Raw genomic sequence first — 25,463 nt, 5'->3', positions numbered from 1 at the left:
AGTCTCTCATATATCCTTTTTCACCTCCTTCCCATATGAGTCTTGCTGTTGCATAAGGATTCATAACACACTATGCGTAAATATATAAACTTCGAATAAGAATAAATGAAAATAAGTAGTACACCAGAATAATTCCTTGATTAGTATCCCAATAAATTAGCCTACAAGATCTGGTAGAAGGTGTTAATGTTGCTTATGTGATAACTTATGTACAATTGGCATTTTCTTTTTTTTTTATTTTAGTTTGTAGACTTTTAAATTGTGTCTGTAATTTCTTGCTTTTTGTTTTAAACTTTTACTTGCTTTTAATGTGTTGAGTGTTTTTAATGTACTCACTAAGAAAGTGTATTATTACTCTGTGTAGTGTAAATTTTAACAACAAATATGATTTTGTTTATATAAGATGATCAGCAAATGCTGTTTATATGCAGTATATTTGGCTGAACAAGGTTTTAATCAAGGTAGAATTATGTGTGTAAATGTTTCCATTATAGCAAATTTGTGGCCTAAACTTTTTCAAACTTCAGTAAAAAGTCAACACTGTACAACTGCAGATATAAAACATGTACACTTTATTTCTGTTCTAAATTAAACACTTTCACCATTGACAAGGTTTTCTTTTTTCTTTTGATAGAAACATAATCAGCACCTTATGAATTACAAACAATGTAATGATTTACAAACCTCATAAAACCACATGTTTTTCCCAGTAGAACATTTTACTATTTCATGGAAAATATGAGCTCCTTTTGAAAGTTCGCAGCAACACATTAAAGTTGGAACAGAAGCAACAAAAGGCTGAACAAATAAAAAACACAACTCAGGTCCAAAGGTGTGTTTAACAAGTATTTTTAACTGGCAACGGTTAACATTTATTTATTTAACCATTAATCCATTCATATTTTGACTGTACAAAAACTTAAACATGTTTATTTTTTCTTTTCCATCCAGAAACTGTGTCAGGGCAGCAGCTTCATGGTTCAGTCAGGCAGGTGCAGTCAGGCATTTTTTATTTCTTCTTCTTTGTCCTGTCTGATCCTTTCCTGAGCAGTATGACTGAAGCAGCTCGCTTTCAGCTGCAGGACGTGTTCAGACACGATTCAGGTGTGCAGGTTACTAAATAATGTGAAGTGTGGACCTAAACTCCTTCACAATGATGTGAGAGACTGATGATGATGATTTCTTCATATGTAAAACCTCAGAGTTAAAAGATGGTTTTTGTTTAATATATGAAAACCTGATCATTTCATTTATTGACCATCATGAACACAAACAGGTTTCTGTGTTTCCAGGTTTAACCACTAGGTCGCAGCAATCCTCTCATCAGCATCATTGTGTAAGAAGACACCTCTGTATGGTGAAACTTTTCAGTGTGTTCATCATATGGGTTCATAGAATGATAACATGAAGCAGCAGGAGACATTAAAGCTCATACAAGAAGTTTTTATTCTACATGAAATGCTTCAAACCAGAAACTTTCTTTCTGTGAGACCACAGGATAAAAAGTCTGAATGAAAAACACTTTAGTTAAGGTTGTCATGGTGATCAGTGATGTTAGAAATGTGTTTATAAAAGTCTGAACCTCCATCTAAAGAGATAAATCTGGGAAAGTGTGAAGCTTCATTGTGAGTTTTAATCACATCTTTTCTACCGCACCAGTTTTCCTTTCCTTATGCTCCTTACTTATTACATGTTGATAAACTGACTTGCTTTGATTCATTTTCACATTTAATTATTCATCACATGTTCACAAATAAAGGTAGAAAAATAAAGTTATTTTGATCTTTCATTTTTACATTAATCTACATATTATGTTCATAAGCTGTTATTTCTCTGGCGAATCATTAAAACTTTACTACTTTTCACTAAAAAAAAGAAAGCAAAGGAAAGATGTACATTTGAATTATTTTTATTATTCCATTTTTACAGTTTAATAAGGTGTTAAATAAAAGAGAAACACTTAAAAACACATAGAAACAAAATAAAAACATTTTTAACCAAAGCAGCTTGAAAAAAAATTTGGTTCTGTGTTGAGTTTGAAGTGTGAATGTCACAAAGATCAGCTGCTGGACTTTATTCTGCTACATGTAATATGATCATATGAAAGTCTTCTACATGGTGAAGGTAAAAAGCATGGTTCAACAAGAAGAAGACATCTGTAACACATCTGTAAAACACAATCCCCAACGCCTCTGCAGTCAGTTGAACCTTTACAATCCTCTACTTACATACTTTGAACATTAAAACTTGTACAGAAAGGAATTAATCCAGAAATTTAACAAGTTCTTCACGACGTTCAGAATAAAAGTGCTTCATGGAGATATTAAATACAAACTCCTGTGGTTCCAGTTTCTTCTCGTGTCTCAGTGTTATTAAAGCTCCTCTCTGCTGTTTCCTCTCAGCTACAACCTGATCCACAGTGTGGATTTCCTGGACCAGAGTCTTCTCATGTCTGGTCTGACACATAAAGCTGAAAATGTAGTTCAAGTAGTTCAGATGGTTAATAGCAGCAAAGATAAGAGCTACACCACTGTGGGCCAGTGAATCACACTCACCATCCTCTGGCAGCAGAGAGCTCTCGCTGGTGACATCTTTTATTGAGCAGTCCTGACCAGTAAAACAGAGACAGTAATGAGTCTGCAGCATCTGCTACTCACTGTAAATCTAATGCAGATTTGTCATGTTTAGCAATGAAATGACAGTTCTGTTGTTAAATTACTTTAAATTAACTAAACTAAACTCCAGAGCTTTCCCTGCTACTACCCGTTAAAATCCCCAGTACATGAAAAAACTGTTCACCTTAAAATATAACACAGGACCCTGAAATGTTATCTCTGGGCACCGGGCTAAACATAACCAGCAAAATGAGAACACAGTGGTAATACGTTTCCACTAACCTAAGTCTTATTAAACATCAAATTCTATGAATCTATGAATAACAATGCGCTTGATCAGTAAACTGAAATAAATAATATAAGACCGTGACCACACTTTTTTTTTTAACTAAAACAAAAAAGCTGGGAGGCCATGGTGTAAAATCACAATATCTATAACATACAAAGACAAAATACATTTAAACAAAATTTGATCACATTTAACAGACGCAAATATGTTAATGCAGGACGTCCGACAGAATGTACATGCATTTTCGTTACTTATAAGACTGATATTGCATCGACTTCCCTCTGAAAACGGATGGACTGCATTGGCGATGAACACAGTCTGATCTGGTGTTTGGAACTATTGAGAGTCATGAAAGGCAAGGCAAGGCAGTTTATTTGTATAGCACATTTCATGTACAGGACAATTCAAAGTGCTTTACATAAAACAAAGACATTACAGATATTTAGAATAGTAAAAGGCATCAACACATAATCAACACATAATCACAATAAAATAATAAATTACATTAAAATGATTAAAAGCAAGATAAGTTAAAAAAAAAGTTACCGTGCAGATTTCATGCATAGGCGCATGAGAAAAGAAAAGTTTTTAACCTGGATTTAAAAATGTCTACATTTGGGGAAAGTTTAATCTCCACTGGCAGTTTGTTCCATTTGTTTGCAGCATAACAGCTAAATGCTGCTTCTCCATGTTTAGTCTGGACTCTGGCCTGGACTAGTTGACCAGAGTCTTTGGATCTAAGAGCTCTGCTAGGTTTATATTCTCTGAACATATCACAGATGTATTCTGGGCCTAAACCATTCTGGGATTTGTAAATGATCAGAAGGGTTTTAAAATCTATTCTGTGACTGACTGGAAGCCAGTGTAAAGATTTTAAAACTGGTGTGATGTGTTCAGATCTCTTAGTCCTGGTTAAAACTCTAGCAGCAGCGTTCTGGATGAGCTGCAGATGTTTAATGCTCTTTTTAGGAAGTCCTGTTAAAAGACCATTACAGTAATCCAGCCTACTGGAGATGAATGCATGGATGAGTTTCTCTTGGTCTTTCTGGGAGACTAAACTTTTAATTCTGTTGATGTTTCTGAGCTGGTAAAAAGCTGTCTTAGTGACAGCTTTGATGTGGCTGCTGAAAGTCAGATCTGAGTCTATCAACACTCCCAGGTTACGAACTTGGTTGGTAATTTTAAGAGCCCGAGTCTCCAGGTGTTTGCCAATGCTGACCCTCTTCTCTTTGCTACCAAACAGAATAATCTCAGTTTTGTCTTCATTTAATTGTAGGAAATTCTCCCTCATCCAGGTGTTTATTTGCTCCAGACACTGACACATTAAGTCTATTGGACTGCAGTCATCTGGTGACAGAGACACATAAAGTTGTGTATCATCTGCATAACTTTGATAACTAATGCTATAGTTTTGTAATATTTTACCCAAAGGGAGCATATACAAGTTGAACAGAAGAGGTCCAAGGACTGACCCCTGGGGGACTCCACAAGTTATGGCCACTCGCTCGGATTCATAGCTGCCGATCGTAACAAAATAACTCCGGCCTTCTAAATAGGACCTGAACCAGTTAAGGACCGCTCCAGTAAGTCCAACCCAGTTTTCCAGCCTGTGCAACAGGATTCTGTGATCTACAGTGTCAAACGCAGCACTGAGATCCAACAGAACCAGGACTGATACTTGACCAGAATCGGTATTCAACCTAATGTCATTTAACACTTTGACCAGAGCTGTTTCAGTGCTGTGATGAGGTCGGAAGCTGGACTGAAATTTATCAAGATTTCCACTTTCATTTAAAAAGTCATGAAGCTGGTGAAATACAACTTTTTCAATAATCTTGGAAATAAAAGAGAGGTTAGAGACAGGTCTATAGTTGTTCATTATAGAGGCGTCTAGAGTCCTTTTCTTTAGGAGTGGCTTAATAGCAGCTATCTTTAGTGACTTGGGAAAAATGCCTGATGCCAGCGAGCTGTTAACTATCAGTAGGAGATCACTTTCTACTGAGGTAAAAACTGTTTTTAAAAAAAAAGTGGCGTTCTCCTTAAGAAGTTTTCCAATCTAACCTGCTCTGTTAGGAAGAAAGGGGGTTAGATTTTCTGTCCTTGTTTGGAAACACCTAACAATAAAGGGGCATACCTTTGATACAGAAACTGAAAGACAGACTAAACATGAAGTCGAAGTCAGACTACATATGTAATCATAGTCCTGAAGTCAAAGCAGATATTAAAAGACAGAGATCCATTTCACAGGTTAAAAACCGGACAGGCAGTCTGAGTCCAGAAAACCATAATCCTAGTCAGAAAGAGGGAGTCATGTGTCCAGGGGAGACAGAGAGGTGACAGGTGACTACATAAAATATGGGCACGGCAAACGTGACGCATATGGCCTCATATATAAAAGAACAAATAAGTGAAACGTATGAGAATTGTGGTGATTATCTACTCGTGATTTCTTGGTCACTAAGCTTCTCATTAGCATGCTAACATTTCAGCAGGAAATCTTCCTGCATTGAGACCTGATGAAGCAACTCAGTTTTACTCCACTCATCTCTCTGATCTGAAATAACACTTTTATTTTGTGGAAAATGAAATCTTTGATGTTTCTGATGAAGAAATGTAATTGGTTAATTTACATTTAATGGGCACTAATGGTAACTTTCTTTAGTACAGTATTTAATGACATAAAAGGTAAACAAACAACTAGTAATTAATGCTGTTCCTGGTAAATATGATAGAAGGATGGTTTATGATTTAAGTCCAGATGTCTTTGATTTGCTGATTTGCTGATTTGGACTTTAATGGGAAAACTAACTTGTCTTCACTGCTGAACTTTTCTCCTTATTGATTAAAAAGTAGAGATGTTTTTAAAAAGTTATTTTTAGATTTAGAACTAAATACATGACTTTACTTATTTCATGTGAAAGACTCATTTTGGGATGACGAACGATGTTAATCCCTTTCTGCAGAAAGAAATCTGCATTGACTAAATCAATATGAGAAAAAGATTCTCAGTTCCGTGCTGTAGAATATAATCTTATTCAAGGTTATAATAACTAAGTAGAAAAATGTACAATGACTTGGTTGTTATGACTAAACTAGAAACTAGATTCAGTTTTTATATTCATTAATGAAATCCTTTAGTTTTACCTGCAAAATAGAAAATAAATAATTAAATAAGTAAGAGATTCTCTTGCATTACAAGAGCAAAGGTCTCCACATGAACGAGGAACAAAAACAAAAGCTGCTGCTGAAAAAGAAAATGTAACTCTTAATGACAAAGTTTTACCACCATGAGCATCACAAGGTTTTCATTCACACATGAGAGAAACATTTGTTGGTTTTGGTGTAAAAACATGAACAAACACAGGAACAGAAAATCCTAAATTTGCTTTGGGAAGAAGAAAATCTTTTAGGAAAAAAGGAGAAAGTTGGTTAACTCACCGGTAACGTTCAGGTGATATTTTTCAGAGCTGAAGCCGTAATCTGTCTTCACATCACACATATACAGACCAGAATCATTAGTTCTGGGTCTGGACACACGAAGTCTGATTCGTCCTTCTCTGAGGACGTCTTTGTCACTCTGGACTCGTCCTGCAAACTTTTCATCCTGAGACTCTGGTACCTCAACTCCATCATGGACACGATACAGGGTTAAGACTCTGTGATCAGTTATCAGGTTACAGATGATAAACAGGAACCTCCAGGAGACGTCAGGTTTGGTGGTGAAGGTCCACTCCAGAGTGATGTTGTGGTTCTCCTCTGCCTGATAGGAGCTCTGTGTCACATTCACTACAAATGTTGCTGCTGAGGAGACAGAGAGAGAAAGAGAGGAGCAGACACACTGAGAACTGGAACATGGAGGCTTTAAACTACATCTAGAGGTTTCTGAACATCTTCATCTCTGAAGTGTTGCCTTCACTGACAGTCTGTTCCGGTTTATAAAGTATATGGAAAACATAAGATTTCAAGATACTAAACCATGAATACAGTAACGGCCAATATGTATGAACTGAACACTGTTACAGTGTCACAACGTAATAAAATAAATGTACAAACTGACCACAGACAGATGAGCAGAGGACGAAGAGCAGCAGCATCTTCCTCCTGTGAGAGGAGACATGGTGAAGAGTCATGAAAGCAATTAACTAATTAATTAATTTCAAACATGTCAAACAACATGAAGATTTAAACAAATGATAGAAATTATTTAATTAGAAGATATGAAACAATCAATGGGGCTCCTTGAAAACCAGGTTTATTGTGTTTTATGGTTTATTGTGAGAGGGTATTATTATCATTGTTTCTTATGGTTTGTGATGTGTGAAATATCCTGATGAAATGCTGTGAAAGTGTCAATATTTAAGTTATTATTTACAAAAGTATTTAGACTTGGTAAAAATTTAACTTCATGAATCTTTTTTTTCAATTTAAAAGCTTTAATTTTGTGTTAAATGACCACATTTTTATTTTCTTTGTCTTAATTCACATAAATTTTATCTATATTGTATGAACAACACTGAATGTGACGCAGTAAAAACATGTTTCCTGTTTCTCTGAAAATATCAGCTGGAATATATTTGTGTCACAAGAGGGCGCCAGTTTATAATTAAACTAAAGAGAAGCAAACCTGAGAAGCAGAAACTCTTTGACATAAACTAATTTATTTATTTAGTCATGAGAAACTGTGATAATAATTACCAGCTGGATTTATTAAATTCTATGTAACTCAGAATGATGTCAAAGATTAATTCAGTCTGAACTTTAAACTATTTTCTAAGAGGAGACGATGTATTATTGTATCAAAGATGTAGATATGGTTAAATATGGACAAATAAATTAAATTACTTGTATGTATTCTATTCTATTCTATTCTACAGTAATTTAGCAGACGCTTTTTTCCAACGTGACTATAAATAGTGAATCTGTTTATGTTTTATGGGTTCAATCAAATTATACTTTTCAGTCTGTTACTGGAGACAGATGTGTGAATGTAAATGTAAATACTCTGGAAACTTAAAAAGTGACAAACAAGCAAAAAGAAAAAAATAACAAATGAAATATCACATGTAGTAAACACTGATCATGAGGAGAACGGGTGAGCTAAAAATGAAAGTAAATTATCGAAACCACAAGTCGTCACACAGCCTGCAAAACATATCCTGTCTGCAAAAGAACACGGAGAAGAAAAAACTTTCTCATCTGCAGTTTGGTTCCATCTGTTTGATTTAAAGGTACAGACGTCAACTAATCTGGTTTGATAAAACAGCAAACTTTCCTCCGATTAGAGCAAAACATCAGATGTTTTTGAACATGACAACAAAAGGTAAATATATTTATATGGCCAGCATAGACTTTGTCCTACTGTTAGCTTACTATGTTATTAACTGTAATTTAATCCCACTACACTGTGAGAATGTTAAGCTTTAAAAACCACAACAGAGAAAACGTGCAGAGTTAAAAACACGTCAGGCTTTAATGAGACATAAAGATACTCACTGTCTTTTCTTTCAGGTCCAACACTGCTGTAGTTTATGCACCAGGAGAAGATGCTCCATAAAAACTGCTGAAGAAACACACTTTCTGTCTCTCTGACATCTTCATTGCACCCAGTTGCACAAATGAAGCGTTACCCCACTTTGTTTACAACTTCAAGCATGTAGACGGGTCTGAGCTGAAACAAAGACACGCCTACATCCTGAAACGCTCTTAATGTCAACACAATGTTAACACACTCAAACTGCAGACTTTGCTGATTAAACATTAAACATGCTGATTAAATTAAAGTTTATTTACAGGAAGTGCACCAACAGCAGCACCATCATCTTCTCATGTCACTACAAATATCAGTTTTCTCTTCTTGTTTTTATTGAAGTGTAATGAAGACGTGAACAGCAGTGACAGAGATGGTGAGATAGTAAAACCACACAGTGAAGCCTCACACAGTCCTTACAGTATTTTACATTTGACACATGCTTGTTCTTTTCCTTTACTCACCATCACTGAGGAATCTTCTGATAGTTTGTCAAGAATTATTTTTTACAATGCAAACATACCTGCATCTGACTTGGTTACACTAAAGAGAGAGACGGTTGTGTAAATCATTAATAATGCTCTAAGGAATGTGATGTGTGTTTTCCTGCAGGACTGGAAGGTAAAACCACTGGTTATAAAGAGCTAAACTAAAGTGTGTTATGGGGACAGTCTGATCAAACTGACATGGAGGTGCAGCTCATCTTCAACTAGTTTCTTTTTCTGTCTTGAGTAATGAATCTAAAAATCCATCAAAACAGTAAATACTGCTTTCTAATGTTCATTCATAAACAAGTAGAGACATGCCTTGTTGTGTTTTTATCTCTGAGGGTACATGCAGGTACAGACATGTTGCAGCTCATTGAGTCTGAGTTTAAACTCTTGCACAGTCTCTACTCTAGTATGAGTTAGAACAGTGAACTCATGGATATTTGTTCCAGGGAGGGCAGCCGATGGTCTTTTGTGCTGTAGATATCACTCTCTGGAGAACCTTCCTGTTCTCCACCGTGGAAGCAGCGTACCACACACACAAACAGTATGTGAGCACACTCTCTACAGAGGAGTGATAAAAGGCCAGCAGCAGATTTTTCTCCAGGTTGTTCTTCTTCAGGACCCAGAGGAAATGCAGCCGCTGCTGAGTCTTCTTTACGATTGAGCAGATGCATGTGTGGATTCATCAAAAATAGAAATGAATGAGTAGAATCCTGATTATAAACTGTCCTGCTCTTTCCTTAAAAACAGAAACTTTACATAATCTGTGTTACTATATCAAAAACCTAAACAAAAGAAAATATCTTCTTATAAATTAATTTGTGTATGTGAGTATTTTAATATCAATAAAAACAATAAAACAGTGATTCTTATGTGTTTAAGGATTTTGTTCTCTAACCTATTAAAAACAAAAAATCACTTTTTTTCTTTCTTTTCCAACCAACTGATTGAACAAAAGACGAGAAACATTCAGACCATTTACAGGTTTTATTTGTTGTTGTGGAGGAACAGAAAAACTTTGATGGAGGTTCAGATTTTTATTTATTTTTCTGTCTGTTTTTCTGTTTCATGAGTTTGTCTGATGAAACTATCTGACAGCAGGAACGTCCTCGTGTTAACCAGCATCCAGTGTGTGTGTTTGTGGTGTTTAAGCAGCCGAATCTCATGTCCATCATGTTGCAAACAGACACAGAGGAGGAAGTGTTTTTCTAAACTAACTTTCATCTTCAGACTGTGTTAATCAGTAAATAGAAAATTTAGTCTCACACCATTAAACTAATCTTTAACCAGTTTCATTTTTAACCAAACTAGTTTTTCTTCTTGATGCTGTGAATCAACAGCTTATTCTCCATATCAGTATTTTATCAGAATTACCACTAATGATACTTTGATGTGCTTGTTTCTACATATTTTATCATGTAACTCTGTATTTCTGTACTGAAATGTGAGTCAGTGAAGCCTGAGTCTGATCGTCCATCACAGTGAACATCAGGTCTCATCATGTTCCAGCTTCCCAGATGTGTCATCATGCAGGTCAAAGTTCAGACTGATATTAAAACGTGTTTCCGGCTTTCTGACTCCTCAATAACACAAGTGAAGCATCAGGAACAGACATGAGAAGCCTCCAGTTCAGGAAATCCACACTGTGGACCAGATTGTAGCTGAAGCAGCAGAGAGAAGCTCTCTGGAGAGGATGTGTTTTACACACGTTTTATTCACTTTGATTTAGTTTTCATCTAAACATATTGATTATATGATCAGTGGCAACATGATCAGAAGAAAATCTAAGAAGAGTTGATATTCCAGTCACTGGTTTCTGTGAGCAGGTTTAAAGCTTTACTGCAGGAACTCTGCACATCTGCAGTGAAAGGAGCTTTTTAAAGCTGTCAATCATTTCAGTCCAACTTTAACATGAACTAGACTTTTTTCTTCCCATCTTTCACACAACGGTAGAAAAACACCAAGTGTGCATGTGGTGTGAATGAATGATGGATTCACTATAAACTGCTCTGGGTGCCTTGAAAAGAGATAAATAAATATAATTCATTATTAAATAAATGTTGATTCATTTCAACTAGAAGACAAGTAAGTGAAGAAAAATGTCTGGATCCATTTAATGAAAACTAGCAGATGGACTGTGGAGGTGTTTTCTAATGTTTTGGACATGGCTGCACTGAATGCAGGGTCCTCTACCGGAGCTGCATCGATGCCAGAAGGACCCGACGTGTGTTCATTATTTAGCTGTACGAGCAACACAACACACTCTAGAAAGGTTCCTGTTTGGTGGAATATTCCTGAGTTTTATTCATCTTTTAAACCTTTTCTCAAAATAACTAAGAGAAAAGAGCATAACTGTCCTTCATTAAGTAATTAATATATAATTACTGATAATCTCCTGATAATTATTTAAAAGAATATCAGTGTTGACCAGAGAAAAAGGAGCTTTTATGAGCAGTAAAATCTTTGTGAAGCAGGAGAGTTGATTGTATCAGATGATGAAAGCAGAGAAGCAGCTGATCACAGTTTACTGGGATGGCTGGTGTTACTGGTTGGTGTGCTGAAGGTCAGCATTGATTCATTGGTTAGAAGTTTCATTTGAACAAAAGATAAAATTAAAACACTGGAAAATAAAACAAATTTGCAAAAGAAGGAAATTTTAAATAAGTCTTTGTCCAAAGGGAGTGGGAAGAAACCAACGCTTATTCAATCCCACCCTCTCAGCCACACACCATTCACTGCCTCATGTGTATTTCATGGTATATTTATCATGTTAAAAGATACTTGGATCAATTTTAATAATACTTACAAAAATATTGTCATCATCAATAATAAGAACCATACTTATACTTATGTATTCAATAATAATAATAATCAAAGTAAATTACTGCCCCCTGTTTTAATATTATGGGATGATCATGTTGTTATATGATGATTTAAATACGTGTATACATGGACGTTGCTTGTGTTTGTCCTCCAGCTCATTCCACAGTTTAACCCACATACAGACATAAAAACTCTTCTCTGGGTGTTGAGTGGTAGTAACGCTGACTAACTTCATACATGATCTGTGCTGTATGATGAAGAACCAGGTCCTGCAGTTTAAGTAACTTTGATTGTAAAAACAGAGAATTTGTGTGATGAAGAAACACAGCTTTGTGTTTCATAGGGACGACACTTTTCTGCAATACTGACAGTGAATAAAAAGAATTTTTATAATTTTTTTCGCAGATCTCTGTTCAGTAGGTGAAATATGGAAGAACTAACGAGTAACACAGAATATGAAGTGAACTGTAATTTAAAAGCTGCTTTATTTTATTTATGGTTGCCAAGTCTCCAAATGAATAATAATCTTCACATTTCTACTCACATGAACTGACATATTATCTGAAGTGGTTTCAAACAGAGTTGGAGCCACATTTAATAAAGAAAGTGTAGAAAAGCAGCTCCATTAGAAGCTTCATTCAGCTGGAGACCCGACACTTTAATAAACAGGCTGAAGCCTCCAGAGTCCAATAAAATACACACATTTACAAACACAAAGTAAAATAAAATAACTTGGAAAAATAATAAAAACTGATAAAACCTGAAAAATATCTAATTAGATTCCAGGTGTGTACAGATGCTTTAAGAAGATAAACCTGAGTTCCTCTAATAATGAATAAAAACTGGATCTTTACATCAACACATTTTCATCTGAATGAAATCACACTGATCATTTATTGATCAGCTGGTGACGCGTCCTGCAGCCCTGTTGTTTGTCATCAATATAAATTACAGGATGACAGTGAAGCTGCCTTTAAGTCACATCTACAGTTTGTTATGAAGCTCCGTGTTTCTGCAGCTCCTTCACATCTGGATCAGTTTCTCATGTAACTCATCAGCTCAGTTCAGGATCTCAGTCCTGCTCTGGATCTGTGTGACTGATAAAAGACAGAAAGTAGAGACAAAAACTGGAACAGTCTCATCAGAACTTAAATAAAAGGGACAAATGCTTTTTTGTTGTTGTTGTTGGTCTCCACAAATAAAAACCATGTAACTACAGAATCTGCTGCTATCAGTGGAGCTTTGTGCAGCTTTTTCTCCCATGTAAGATCTTAAAGACCCTCACTTTTGTTACTGAGCTGATATAAAATGGATTTTTATTCCTTCAAAATCAGATTTCAGCTCTCATAGTTTAGGTAGAAAACCAGTAGAGGCTGTAAGAACAGGGATGTATCTCCAGTCAGTCAGAAACATCCATTTGTAGAATAGATCATATAAAAGTTTAATGAGAGAAACGTTGAAAGTGGTAAAATAGTTTATCAGAGATGTGAAATGGCAGCAGTTTTCTCTGGTTCCTGGTTGAAGGTAAAACAGTCAGACTGAAGCTCCAGTTTCCTTCAGACTAACTCATCTGGACTGAATCAGAGCTGAACACCAGTCACTCCGTCAGCTTAAAGAAGGCATCACCAGTCTGGATAATAATCATGATGCCCACAACATGTGAGCTTTACAAGATGAACCCACACAAATGTCACGTCAGGTCTGAAAAGAAGACGATCACATGTTGCATCAGGTCTAAATGAGGTCCTGATGAGGCTCCTTCAACCAAAACTATAGAAACACAGTTTATAGAGGAAAGTGAACTGGAGACATTAAAGGAGGCTGCTGCAGCCGCTCAGCATCAATATATGTTCATAATCCCTCAGAAACACAACAGGAGACCTGAATTATAAACACAAAGGAACAACTCAGAGCAGCTCAGTGTGATAAATATATAAATTATTTTATTTTAACATCTGTACATTTTATAATATAAAGTGTTTTATGCATCGTAACAATGTCCATCAGTGTAACAGGTTTCAGACATAATAAGAATCAGCAAGTCTAAAGAGAGATACAGAGTTCATGTACTGGGAGATAATGACAGAAAAGCATTTTTCATTGTAAACAAAGGAGGAAAAAGGGGAGAGTCATTTAGACACATGCTGCTGTACAAGACACTGAATGGTTCTGGTCTAAAATCCATATCTGCTCTGCTGAAACCACATGAGGCACCAAGACAAGTTTGTTTCCATCTTGAGTTAAAACCCTGCAGCAGTCTCAGGGATGATGGTTCTTCTTTTTCCACCTTTTACAAATATTTTTACATTTATACATCAGTGGAGAAGAGGCCACGAGTTCCTCAGTCTCTAATCAGATGTGGGTCATCTCTCTGTCTCTCATCCTGGTTGCTTGTCTCAGTGGGTGAAGATAGAAAAGAGAAAAGGTCAGAGGTCTGTCAGGATGAAAATCAGCATCATGGACCTTCAGGTTTCTGATAAACAGCTGATCTGAAGTTTGTCGTCTTCTTAGTAGATTTATTAAAACAAATGATTGAGATGAGTTTGATCATCAGAGCTGCTGCTGCTGCTGCTGCTGCTATCAGTCCCAGTGCAGCAAAGAGGCCGATTCTTCCTCGATTGTCTGGTTGTTGATTCTCAGTTGGTCTCTGAAGTTGATCCTGACCAGCAGCTGCTGTAAAGGACCAAACATATAAAATAAAAACTCTCATGACTGTTTTTAAGAAAAGAAAGAAGACATGAGATTTCTAGATGGAGGTAAAACTGTGATAGAAGCTGCTCTTTTTCCACCATTTACAAGGTCACTTCATAAAGAACTGGACTGTGAAATTTCTGTAAAACTTTCCCGAGACTGAACACACATGCGCTGTTACCCTTGGAACAGGACTGTTTTGTTGAGCATCTGGCGCATGTTGTTTCTCTGTAAGCCAAGTGCAGGCATTTTAGGAATGTGGTTTAGCCTTAGCTTAAAACAGGGACAGAAACTACTCGATGACGTATGCGGCCGACGAATCCGCACTTCGAAGTGTGCAGACCTATTAAAACTCGGTCCTCCAGGTTAAAAACATTTCTTTTCACATGCGCCTATGCATGAAATCTGCACGGTAACTTTTTGTACTTATCTTGCTTTTAATCATTTTAATGTAATTTATTATTTCATTGTGATTATGTGTTGATGTCTTTTACTATTCTAAATATCTGTAATGTCTTTGTTTTATGTAAAGCACTTCGAATTGTCCTGTACATGAAATGTGCTATACAAATAAACTGCCTTGCCTTGGCTCTTGTCAACTCATTGGTGGAACGTTGTGACGTAAATTGGCTCACGCACACGTTATAAAAGGAAGGGTTCTGGGGTACAGTGTACAGACACATCGAAGGCTTTGCTGTTCCCAGTCTTTGCAATTAGATACACTACAGTCTACTTTTATATCTCAGTCTTTCACGTTCTTCTTGGAAAAGAAGTAAGCTTACAGGTATGACTAAATACCTTTGAATTTGTGTCTTCAACTTTACTTTTTTCTCGTGTTTTTTAAGTTTTTCATATACGAATCTTACAGTGCGGTGTGTAACTAACAAAATTAAAAACCGTTTCTAATACTGTGCTGGTTTGCAACACAAGAAAAATCGTATGAGTAGCACGACTAAACGTGATTAATAGTTTGTCTTCACGAAAACGGCTGTCGTGAATTAATCATTTAAAACCATTCATAGCATTTTATCTTTGAGATTATCCCATTCAGTCCTCGTGTTCCCTTAATTGTTTCAGAAGTAAACATTTTGGATTCAATCCGCTGACTCCATACATGAAAGTGTGTTTTGTTTTAACGTAACTGAAGTATAAGTGTTTCTAAATATTTCCCAGCAGTTTCTGAGACAATGAATGTTTCTAGCTACATTGTCAGTCTTAATACATCTCAGAGTTAACCGTGGCTTTATTGTTTTATACCAGTCGCGCTGTAAGTGAGGTTCTGCAGACAGTGATAACAAACCTGGTTTTTTTTCTATTTAAGACATAGCTACAGAATGTCAATCCATTTTATTCAGAATGTATTTTGAGTATGCCTATGTAGTGTTGTCAGATATTGAGGAAAAATAATGCTGGACGAAGGGTGTGCGCAGGGTGGAAGAAGAAGAAGAGTCAGAGTAAGAACAACACAAGCAAGAATTCAAACAAGATGGTAGTAGTCAGACTACTGTGAGTCCAGTTGGACCCAGGTGCTGTCATGTAGTGCTAGAGGCAGTGTTTTCTTTTCTTTTTCATTTTTTAGTCCTTTGTTTAAATACAAGATCACGATTTCATTACACAGTATCATCTTGGGCATGAGTGCATTCAGCTTAAAAGTGATATTTATTTGCAGTAGAAAACAGGTACAAGATTTACAAATATACATGAAGGGATGCAGCTTGATGAAACCCCCAACCCGCACAGAGAACTAGACTATTGTGGTTATTTACACATGGAAGACAAAAACTGAGAGATGTGTGAATGAAACAGGGAATTGAATTTAACACTGAAAAGGCTCCGAGTTACACTGATAAACAGTTAAATTTACCAACTTAAGGTTTCAGTAGACAGATACACAGGGCTTAGCAGAGTGAGAGAGAACTTCAAGAAAACAAAGTACACCTCAGTGATCAAAGTACACACTCTTGTAAAACAAAAAAGAATATAAAATAAATAAATAATAAAAACAGCCCAATAAACACAGCTTCGCTAAAATCCTTGGAACAGGACTGTTTTGTTGAGCATGTGGTGCATGTTGTTTCTCTGTAAGCTAAGTGTAGGCATGTTGGCAATGTGGTGCAGCCTTAGCTTAAAACAGGGACAGAACTAATGTCAGCAGCATATGGTGGTGACTGTCTATGCCATACTGTGTGTAGCCGATCTGCTGCTTGAGCAAAATCACATCCTCAGACCCGATCCTCTTCCATACAATGTCCAGGACCTCCAGCAGTCTGATGGGCTGTGATTTTCTGGAACAGGATCAGATGCTGGAATGACCGAATGAAGTTTCTTCTTCTACCTGGAATGACTGAACTTTGACCTCATGTGTTCATGACTCTTCACCTCTGTCTCCTCTCACAGGAAGAAGAGGATCTGCAGGATGCTGCTGCTCCTCATCCTCATCTCATCTGTCTGTGGTCAGTTTACATCTTCAGAAACCTCTAGATGTAGTTTAAAGCCTCCATGTTCCAGTTCTCAGTGTGTCTGCTCCTCTCTTTCTCTCTCTGTCTCCTCAGCAGCAACATTTGTAGTGAATGTGACACAGAGCTCCTATCAGGCAGAGGAGAACCACAACATCACTCTGGAGTGGACCTTCACCACCAAACCTGACGTCTCCTGGAGGTTCCTGTTTATCATCTGTAACCTGATAACTGATAACAGAGTCTTAACCCTGCATCGTGTCAGTGAAGGAGTTGAGGTACCAGAGTCTCAGGATAAAAAGTTTACAGGACGAGTCCAGAGTGACAAAGACGTCCTCAGAGAAGGACGAATCAGACTTCATGTGTCCAGACTCAGAACTAATGATTCTGGTCTGTATGTGTGTGATGTGAAGACAGATTACGGCTTCAGCTCTGAAAAATGTCAGCTGAACGTTACCGGTGAGTTAACCAACTTTCTCCTTTTTTCCTAAAAGATTTTCTTCTTCCCAAAGCAAATTTAGGATTTTCTGTTCCTGTGTTTGTTCGTGTTTTTACACCAAAACCAACAAATGTTTCTCTCATGTGTGAATGAAAACCTTGTGATGCTCATGGTGGTAAAACTTTGTCATTAAGAGTTACATTTTCTTTTTCAGCAGCAGCTTTTCAAGAAAAAGTTAAAGTGAATTTTCTGTGTGAAGCAGATAAAATGTTGCAGTTAACCATGAAAACCTCAGCTGACACTTGGAAATCAAAGCTGATGTTCAACATCCCTCCACACACACTGAGCTTCATTTAACTTAAAGACTTTTCAGTAGTTAACAACACATGAATGTTCAGTTTCAGGAAAGTTTTACAGAAATTTCACAGTCCAGTTCTTTATGAAGTGACCTTGTAAATGGTGGAAAAAGAGCAGCTTCTATCACAGTTTTACCTCCATCTAGAAATCTGATGTCTTCTTTCTTTTCTTAAAAACAGTCATGAGTTTTTATTTTATATGTTTGGTCCTTTACAGCAGCTGCTGGTCAGGATCAACTTCAGAGACCAACTGAGAATCAACAAGCAGACAATCGAAGAAGAATCGGTCTCGTTGTTGCACTGGGACTGATAGTATCAGTAGTAGATGCAGCTCTGGTAATCAAATTCATCTCAATCATTTGTTTTAATTAAATCTACTAAGAAGACGACAAACTTCAGATCAGCTGTTTTACAGAAACCTGAAGGTCCATGATGCTGATTTTCATCCTGACAGACCTCTGACCTTTTCTCTTTTCTATCTTCACCCACTGAGACAAGCAACCAGGATGAGAGACAGAGAGATGACCCACATCTGATTAGAGACTGAGGAACTCGTGGCCTCTTCTCCACTGATGTACATATTTAAAATATTCAGATTCAGACTCCTACGAAGTTGCTGTGAAAAGTGAACATCCTGAAACCTATATCTGTGGACGTATGTGGGACGGCTCCTCGCGTGATCAGATCTCCAAGAAATTGTTTCTTCATATCACCGTCATGCCAGATATTTATATTTATTCTTTTTAATTTATAACTTTAAATATTTATTACTTTTAATGATATATGTTACTTTGGTGTGTGAAGGTTTGTTTTACTTTAAAATGCATAAGTTGTGTTTATCACATAAAGCACTTTGTGTTGTCTTTAATAGGGAAAAGTGCTTTATAAACAAAATTGATTTGACTTGATTTGAAACTGCAGCTTCCAGTTCCTTACTGGAAATAAAACACTCCACCACTGTAATAACACATGGATCCAGTAGATGGCAGTAATGCAGCTTTAACAGAGTCCATGTTGACTCAGACAGACTGCTGATCATCAGGAAGGAAACTTCTCTACTGATGAGGACGTTGACTTGTTCACTCTGTTGTTTCCTCCTGCTGATTTAAAAAGGTTTCTGGACCCAACAGGACACGATGATCTGGACTCTTATTATGTCTGAAACCTGTTACACTGATGGACATTGTTACGATGCATAAAACACTTTATATTATAAAATGTACAGATGCTAAAAATAAAATATTTTCTATATTTATCACACTGAGCTGCTCTGAGTTGTTCCTTTGTGTTTAAAATTCAGGTCTCCTGTTGTGTTTCTGAGGGATTATGAACATATATTGATGCTGAGCGGCTGCAGCAGCCTCCTTTAATGTCTCCAGTTCACTTTCCTCTATAAACTGTGTTTGTTTCTATAGTTTTGGTTGAAGGAGCCTCATCAGGACCTCATTTAGACCTGATGCAACATGTGATCGTCTTCTTTTCAGACCTGACGTGACATTTGTGTGGGTTCATCTTGTAAAGCTCACATGTTGTGGGCATCATGATTATTATCCAGACTGGTGATGCCTTCTTTAAGCTGACGGAGTGACTGGTGTTCAGCTCTGATTCAGTCCAGATGAGTTAGTCTGAAGGAAACTGGAGGTTCAGTCTGACTGTTTTACCTTCAACCAGGAACCAGAGAAAACTGCTGCCATTTCACATCTCTGAAAAACTATTTTACCACTTTCAACGTTTCTCTCATTAAACTTTTATATGATCTATTCTACAAATGGATGTTTCTGACTGACTGGAGAAAAACATAAGTGAGGGTCTTTAAGATCCTACATGGAAGAAAAAGCTGCAGAAAGATCCACTGATAGCAGCAGATTCTGTAGTTACATGGTGATCATCTAGAAAACATCTGCTGGGATTTCTTTGTGGAGACCAACAACAACAAAAAACATTTGTCCCTTTTATTTAAGTTCTGATGAGACTGTTCCAGTTTTTGTCTCTACTTTCTGTCTTTTATCAGTCACACAGATCCAGAGCAGGACTGAGATCCTGAACTGAGCTGATGAGTTACATGAGAAACTGATCCAGATATGAAGGAGCTGCAGAAACACGGAGCTTCATAACAAACTGTAGATGTGACTTACAGGCAGCTTCACTGTCATCCTGTAATTTATAATGATGACAAACAACAGGGCTGCAGGACGCGTCACCAGCTGATCAATAAATGATCAGTGTGATTTCATTCAGATGAAAATGTGTTGATGTAAAGATCCAGTTTTTATTCATCGTTAGAGGAACTCAGGTTTATCTTCTTAAAGCATCTGTACACACCTGGAATCTAATTAGATATTTTTCAGGTTTTATCAGTTTTTATTTTTCCAGGTTCATTTATTTTACTTTGTGTTTGTAAATGTGTGTATTTTATTGGACTCTGGAGGCTTCAGCCTGTTTATTAAAGTGTCGGGTCTCCAGCTGAATGAAGCTTCTAATGGAGCTGCTTTTCTACACTTTCTTTATTAAATGTGGCTCCAACTCTGTTTTAAACCACTTCAGATAATATGTGAGTTTGTGAGAGTAGAAATATGAAGATTATTATTCATATTCTACTGTTTCTATATGTTTTCATCGTCAACGAATTGTTATGATTTTAAATGATTATCAGAAGATTATCAATTGTTATATTGTAATTAACAATTATGCTCTTTTCTTTAGTTATGTTGAGAAAAGTTTGAAAATATGAATAAAACTATTTTTTACCAAACAGGAACCCTTCAGAGTCTGTCTCTTTAAAAAGGTAAAAGTGGGATGGTTTTCATGTTCTGGGTGGAGGAGGAATGTAATGACGCTGTTCTCTGTTGCAGCTCCGCAGTTTGCTTGTGCGCAGGTGAAGTCGCTCTGTAGCTCCTGTAGATGCAGTTTTTACAATTTTTTGTTTTCGTTTGCTTTTTATGCGAGTGAGCCATTGAAGCTCTGAATTACAGATGCTCGATTAAAATTTTCAACGTTTGAAAGCTGAATCGGGTCGTTTTGCTCCTCTTTCTGCTCCGTTTGTGTCCGACTGGAGGAGGTAAGTTTCTGCGCACTTGTTAAGGCAGCAGCCAAAATTAGATCTGTGGCCAAGACGTTGATCAAGATTAAATAGTTTCCACCTAATTATCAGTAATTTGTGGGACGATTAGCCTAAGTGGAGGAAAATGGGAGTATTCAGCCAAGAATAAATCATTTTATTGATAAAGGTATAAATGTGGGATGGTTTTAGGTGAAGCAGGAAATAATGATCTGATGCAGGTCTGTAAGTTATTAGTTTTTCCTCCCCCTGTTATTTGACAGTTTTCTCCCTTTCTCGAGCAGAGCCGTGAGCTACAGATGCTCGATGGTAATTATTGTAGTTTTAAAGCTGAATCAGGTCGTCGTGCGGCTTTTTCCACTCCGTTTGCGTCAGGTGTCACGTGATCAAAGAAGCCAGAGCTTAATACTTAAGTTTGGTATCATAGTCACAGTTTTACAGAAGCTCAGTATTTTCCCTTGTTGAACAATTAAATATAATTATATATCATTTATATGGTTTTTCGTGTTAAGAAAATCTATATTTGTTTTGTTTTAAAGAGCGAGGAGATCATGATTAGTAGGGGTTCTGGTGGCTGCTGTTTCTTGACAATCTGGATCCTCATTTTTCTCACAGCTACAGTACAGATTATTAAGAGTGATGAAGAGTTTAATACTGTGAGAGAACAACAACCCTGCTTCTTTTACTTTAACTAATACCATTTTGGTATGTTAAGAAACTAAATGTGTAAATGACACTCAAAGTGCTGGAAATCATGTTAAAAATGAGGGTCCTGAAGCTGTGGTTGCAGTTGTTAAACTGCTTCTGTTAGAGCTCATTTCTTACTGCATAGTTGTGTCGTAGGTTTACAGTAAAAGAATAAATGGTCCGACATAACTAAAGCTTCACCCTGTCAAATGCTAAAATAGAATTCTCCTTTTATTCTGTCTTTACTTCCTGCAGGTGAAATCTTCTCCCAGTTATTAATTCATAACATGCAGAAATGTCTTAATTTCTTTTATATGTGTAGTTAGTTTAGTAAATATTATACACACACACACACACACACACACACACACACACATATATATATATATATATATATATATATTGAGAGAGAGAGAGAGAGAGAGAGAGAGAGAGAGAGAGAGAAAGAGATTCACACATTTTAATGTTTAGTCTGTAGTGGAGTTCTTTTTTTTGTCTTTTGTTTTTTTTTTTTTTTGTGTGTGTTTGTTTGTGTGTGTTTGTTTGTTTGTTCTACAGCAGAAATCTACAAGCTGCTTTCATGTTTGCAGGCCTGATCTCAGCATGTGTATTAATAACCCTGAGAGCAAACATGAAAGTGAAACTATTAACTGAGGATTTCTCTTTTTTTTTTTTTTTAACCTGTCTTGTCCAGCATCGTTGCAAACAGAATGATTGTCTGGCTGCCGTCTGGTGCTGGGCAATTTTACTCTATCAAGCAGGGATTTATACTACATGTATAAAGTCCCTCTTGATGACATGAAAAACTTTATTAAATCAGACTCTTAATGCTGGACTCGACCGGAGGGGACAGAGAGAGAGAGAGAGAAAAGAAAGTAGAGAGAAGAGGGAGGGGAGAGAGAGGGACAGAAAGGGTGTGGGGAGTGCGGGTGGGGACTTGAAACATCATACAGAAGACCATGTAATCCATACTACTTACAACATATATAGCTAAGATCATCCTAGCCAGTAGGTCATTACACAACTAGTTGATAATAGTAACAATAATAATAATAAGAGTAAGAGTAATAATAATAATAAGAACAGAAATAATAAAATAAAAAAAAGAAAAAAAAATATGATAATAGATATAAGTGAAACTGCTGTATTCAAGAACACGCGCAGAGAAACCTGTGTGGATGTGTTGGAGAACTCGGCCACACGGCGACGCAAAGACTGTGTGGAGACGTTCAGGAAGGAGTGACCATGCAGAGTGATCATGCAGATGCCACCTCACTTGAACAGAGGCCAGAGTCAGGCCAGCAGTCCCGAGACCCAGGCCACCAGCCCCCCCGCAGGCAACAGATCCCGACCGGTCCACAGAGACGACCACTCGCCCGCCCAGGAAGGCAGCAGCAGGAGACCCCAGCAGGAGCCGCCCCGCGGACACAGGGCACCGGCCCCGGCGGGCCGAGGCCAGCAGTCCCCGACCCCCCCGGGCACCGGCCGCCCGGGACAGACGGGGCAGAGGGCCCGGGCCCAGGAGCGCAGGGACACCCCCCTCCCCCACAGGCCGAGGGCCAGCACGCCACCCGGGGGGACCCGGCCCGCCCAGACGGCCACCACCAGAGGCCAGCCCCACACCCCAGGGCCCAGCCGCACACCCCGAGAACCAGTCCTGCCCCCCCCCCAGACCAACACACACACACACAAACACACACACTCTCCTTCCACTCCTCCATTCATCCTCCCACGCATACACCATTCAACCCTCACATACTCTGTCCTCCCACACACACACACCATCCTTCCACCATCCATCCTTCCACACACACACCATCCTTCCTCCCACACACTCACCATCCTTCCACCATACACTCTCCCACACCTACCCCATCCTCCCACACACACATCATCCCTCCACCACTCATCCTCCCACACATACACCATCCTCCCTCTCATACACCATTCATCTACCTTCACACCTCCCACACACACACACACACACACACACCATCCTTCCACTACCCATCCTCCCACACCTACATCATTCTCCTACACATACACCGTCCTCCCTCTCCTACACCAAACATCCACCTTCACGTACCCCATCCTCCCACACACACACACCACCCCTCCATCACCCACTCTCCCAAACATACACCACTCCCCCACACACACACCATCCTCCCTCCCATACACCATCCATCCTCCCGCACACACACCATCCTTCCACCATCCATCCTCCCACAGGCCAGGCCAGCCAGGCCCCCAGGGGCCACTTTCCTCTTTCTGAGTGGGAGGGGGGCGAGGCAAAGGAAGGGAACCCCAGGCCCACGCCCCCAACACCCGGCCAGGGCGCCCCCCAGAGGACACGTCCTAACCCCCTGCAAACGCACACACACTCTTTTTTTTTTTTTTTTTTTTTTTTTTTTCCCCCCAGCCACTCACACACCCTCTCACACACCTCTATACACCAACACCTCAATACGTGCACATACCTCCACACACACACTTCACGCACATACCTATAAACACACACACCGGTGCCCACATACACACACACTCTCATACCCCTCCATACACATACACCACTACACACGCACTCACATACATACCTGCATATACACACAAGCACCTCCATACATACTCACGCCTCCACCCACTCCTTCACTCCTCCACACACACCTCGACCTCCACGTGCACACACTCATATATGCACACCTTCACACACACCCACACACACATCCCACATAGACCTCCACACACACACCCGCACACCACTCACACACACATACACGCACACACCTAGACCTTCATACACACCCACACACACATACAGCACACACATCCCTCTACACCCACCCACACACCCACACACCCGTATACCTACAGACACACACACACACACACACCCACCTATATACAAACACACCCCCACCCAGGTTCCGGGGCTGCGACCAAGCACCAGGGCACGGACCAACCCCCGGCACGGCACATCCGGACGGGCCCAGCCCCCCCCAGCAGCGGCAGACCCCCCACCCCCAGGAGCGGGGGGAGACCCGACACCCCAGAGCCCGGGGCCCCCACCCGGCCCACCCCGGGCCCGACCGGCCACCCGGCCAGGGGCCGACGGACACCGACCCAGGCACCCCGGCAGCCACCCCCCACCGCCACGAGGCAGCCCCACCCCGGGGCCCACCCAATGCCGCCCGCCCAGACCGGAACCCCCAGCCGACCCAGCAGCGGAGCAGCCGAGATCCCCACCCAGGAGACAACCGGAGACCCGAAGCCACCAGGGACCCCCCACCCATATCCACCCCCATCCCAGCGAAGCCGCAATCCTCCACCTACATTAGGTGATGTAGCCAGTCACAGGGGACCAGAGGGAATGAAAGTCATCTGATTGGTTCCTGGAGGAGGCAGACATTGTCTGAGGATTTCTCTGTAGCCACCATTTTGTCGTCTTAAGCTAAACACAGATTGCATATGAGAAATTAACAAAGATGGAGTCAGATGTGTTAATAAATAATGTAAATTGCTGTAAAAAAAAAGCAGATGAATAAAAACATTAAGATGCTGCAGCCTTATTAAAGTCTCTGTTTCAGGGCGGCTCAATGAAAAATGACTTTTTGGAGAGTTGGTCTCCTCCTGATGTTGACTGTGGCTCTGAGTCCTGTAGTGGGTGAGTCTCTGCTTTCTACTTAAAGCTGTTTTTAAACAATAAAAAGAAAGGGGGGGTCTCTGCAGCACCATCATGATTTTGTTTACCATCAGTGTTACTTTCAGGGTTTGAATCACACAGAGGTTTATGGAACGTAACTTTCAGGCTTCCCACATCACATGCAGAGGCGCCATCAAAAACAGGGTTATATGCAGAGGATCCAATCAGAAGCATCTCATAAGGATAGAAGGTTTTTCTAACAGCCACATGAAGCATAAATGAAGTTTTTGCTGTTTGGACGACTCAGCACACAACAAACAAACAATGCTGGTTAAATAAACAGAACAGATCACCTGCATTGTTTGGAAAATGTAATTTTATCTTTTTT

At 38.9% G+C, this 25,463-nt stretch overlaps 5 protein-coding genes across 11 annotated transcripts in view; 1 reads left to right on the top strand and 4 right to left on the bottom strand.

Moving 5' to 3' along the window:
* The window catches only part of LOC121639789, a 41,615-nt gene extending 33,086 nt beyond the window's left edge, over positions 1 to 8,529 (bottom strand). The window contains exon 1 of one of the 2 annotated variants that reach the window (XM_041985295.1): positions 8,479 to 8,529. The gene's annotated coding sequence lies outside the window, so the exon portion shown is untranslated. The remainder of the gene's footprint in view (positions 1 to 8,478) is intronic. The other variant, XM_041985292.1, reaches the window with a different exon arrangement.
* LOC121639814 overlaps positions 1 to 25,463 on the bottom strand; it is an 882,884-nt gene that overhangs the window by 10,869 nt on the left and 846,552 nt on the right. The window lies entirely within an intron of this gene.
* LOC121640350 overlaps positions 1 to 25,463 on the bottom strand; it is a 220,529-nt gene that overhangs the window by 42,784 nt on the left and 152,282 nt on the right. The gene's annotated exons all lie outside the window — the stretch shown is intronic.
* The window catches only part of LOC121639796, a 103,260-nt gene continuing 79,670 nt past the window's right edge, over positions 1,874 to 25,463 (bottom strand). The window contains exons 1-5 of one of the 4 annotated variants that reach the window (XM_041985307.1): positions 8,398 to 8,534; positions 6,962 to 7,005; positions 6,343 to 6,702; positions 2,556 to 2,607; positions 1,919 to 2,470 (exon numbers count right to left, since the gene is read on the bottom strand). In XM_041985307.1, coding sequence (XP_041841241.1) covers positions 2,263 to 2,470; positions 2,556 to 2,607; positions 6,343 to 6,702; positions 6,962 to 6,998 — 657 coding nt within the window. In that variant the 5' untranslated portion in view covers positions 6,999 to 7,005; positions 8,398 to 8,534 and the 3' untranslated portion in view covers positions 1,919 to 2,262. Of the gene's footprint in view, positions 2,471 to 2,555; positions 2,608 to 6,342; positions 6,706 to 6,961; positions 7,006 to 8,397; positions 8,535 to 25,463 lie in introns of those variants that run through there. The other 3 variants (XM_041985305.1, XM_041985308.1, XM_041985306.1) reach the window with 3 other exon arrangements.
* Positions 20,584 to 25,463, top strand: part of LOC121639800 — a 94,582-nt gene continuing 89,702 nt past the window's right edge. The window contains exons 1-2 of one of the 2 annotated variants that reach the window (XM_041985329.1): positions 20,584 to 20,745; positions 25,020 to 25,096. In XM_041985329.1, coding sequence (XP_041841263.1) covers positions 25,036 to 25,096 — 61 coding nt within the window. In that variant the 5' untranslated portion in view covers positions 20,584 to 20,745; positions 25,020 to 25,035. The remainder of the gene's footprint in view (positions 20,746 to 25,019; positions 25,097 to 25,463) is intronic. The other variant, XM_041985323.1, reaches the window with a different exon arrangement.

This window comes from Melanotaenia boesemani, chromosome 5 (assembly GCF_017639745.1).
Source record: "Melanotaenia boesemani isolate fMelBoe1 chromosome 5, fMelBoe1.pri, whole genome shotgun sequence".
Taxonomy (NCBI): Eukaryota; Metazoa; Chordata; class Actinopteri; order Atheriniformes; family Melanotaeniidae; genus Melanotaenia; species Melanotaenia boesemani.
This window is presented reverse-complemented; position numbering and strand designations above follow the sequence as displayed.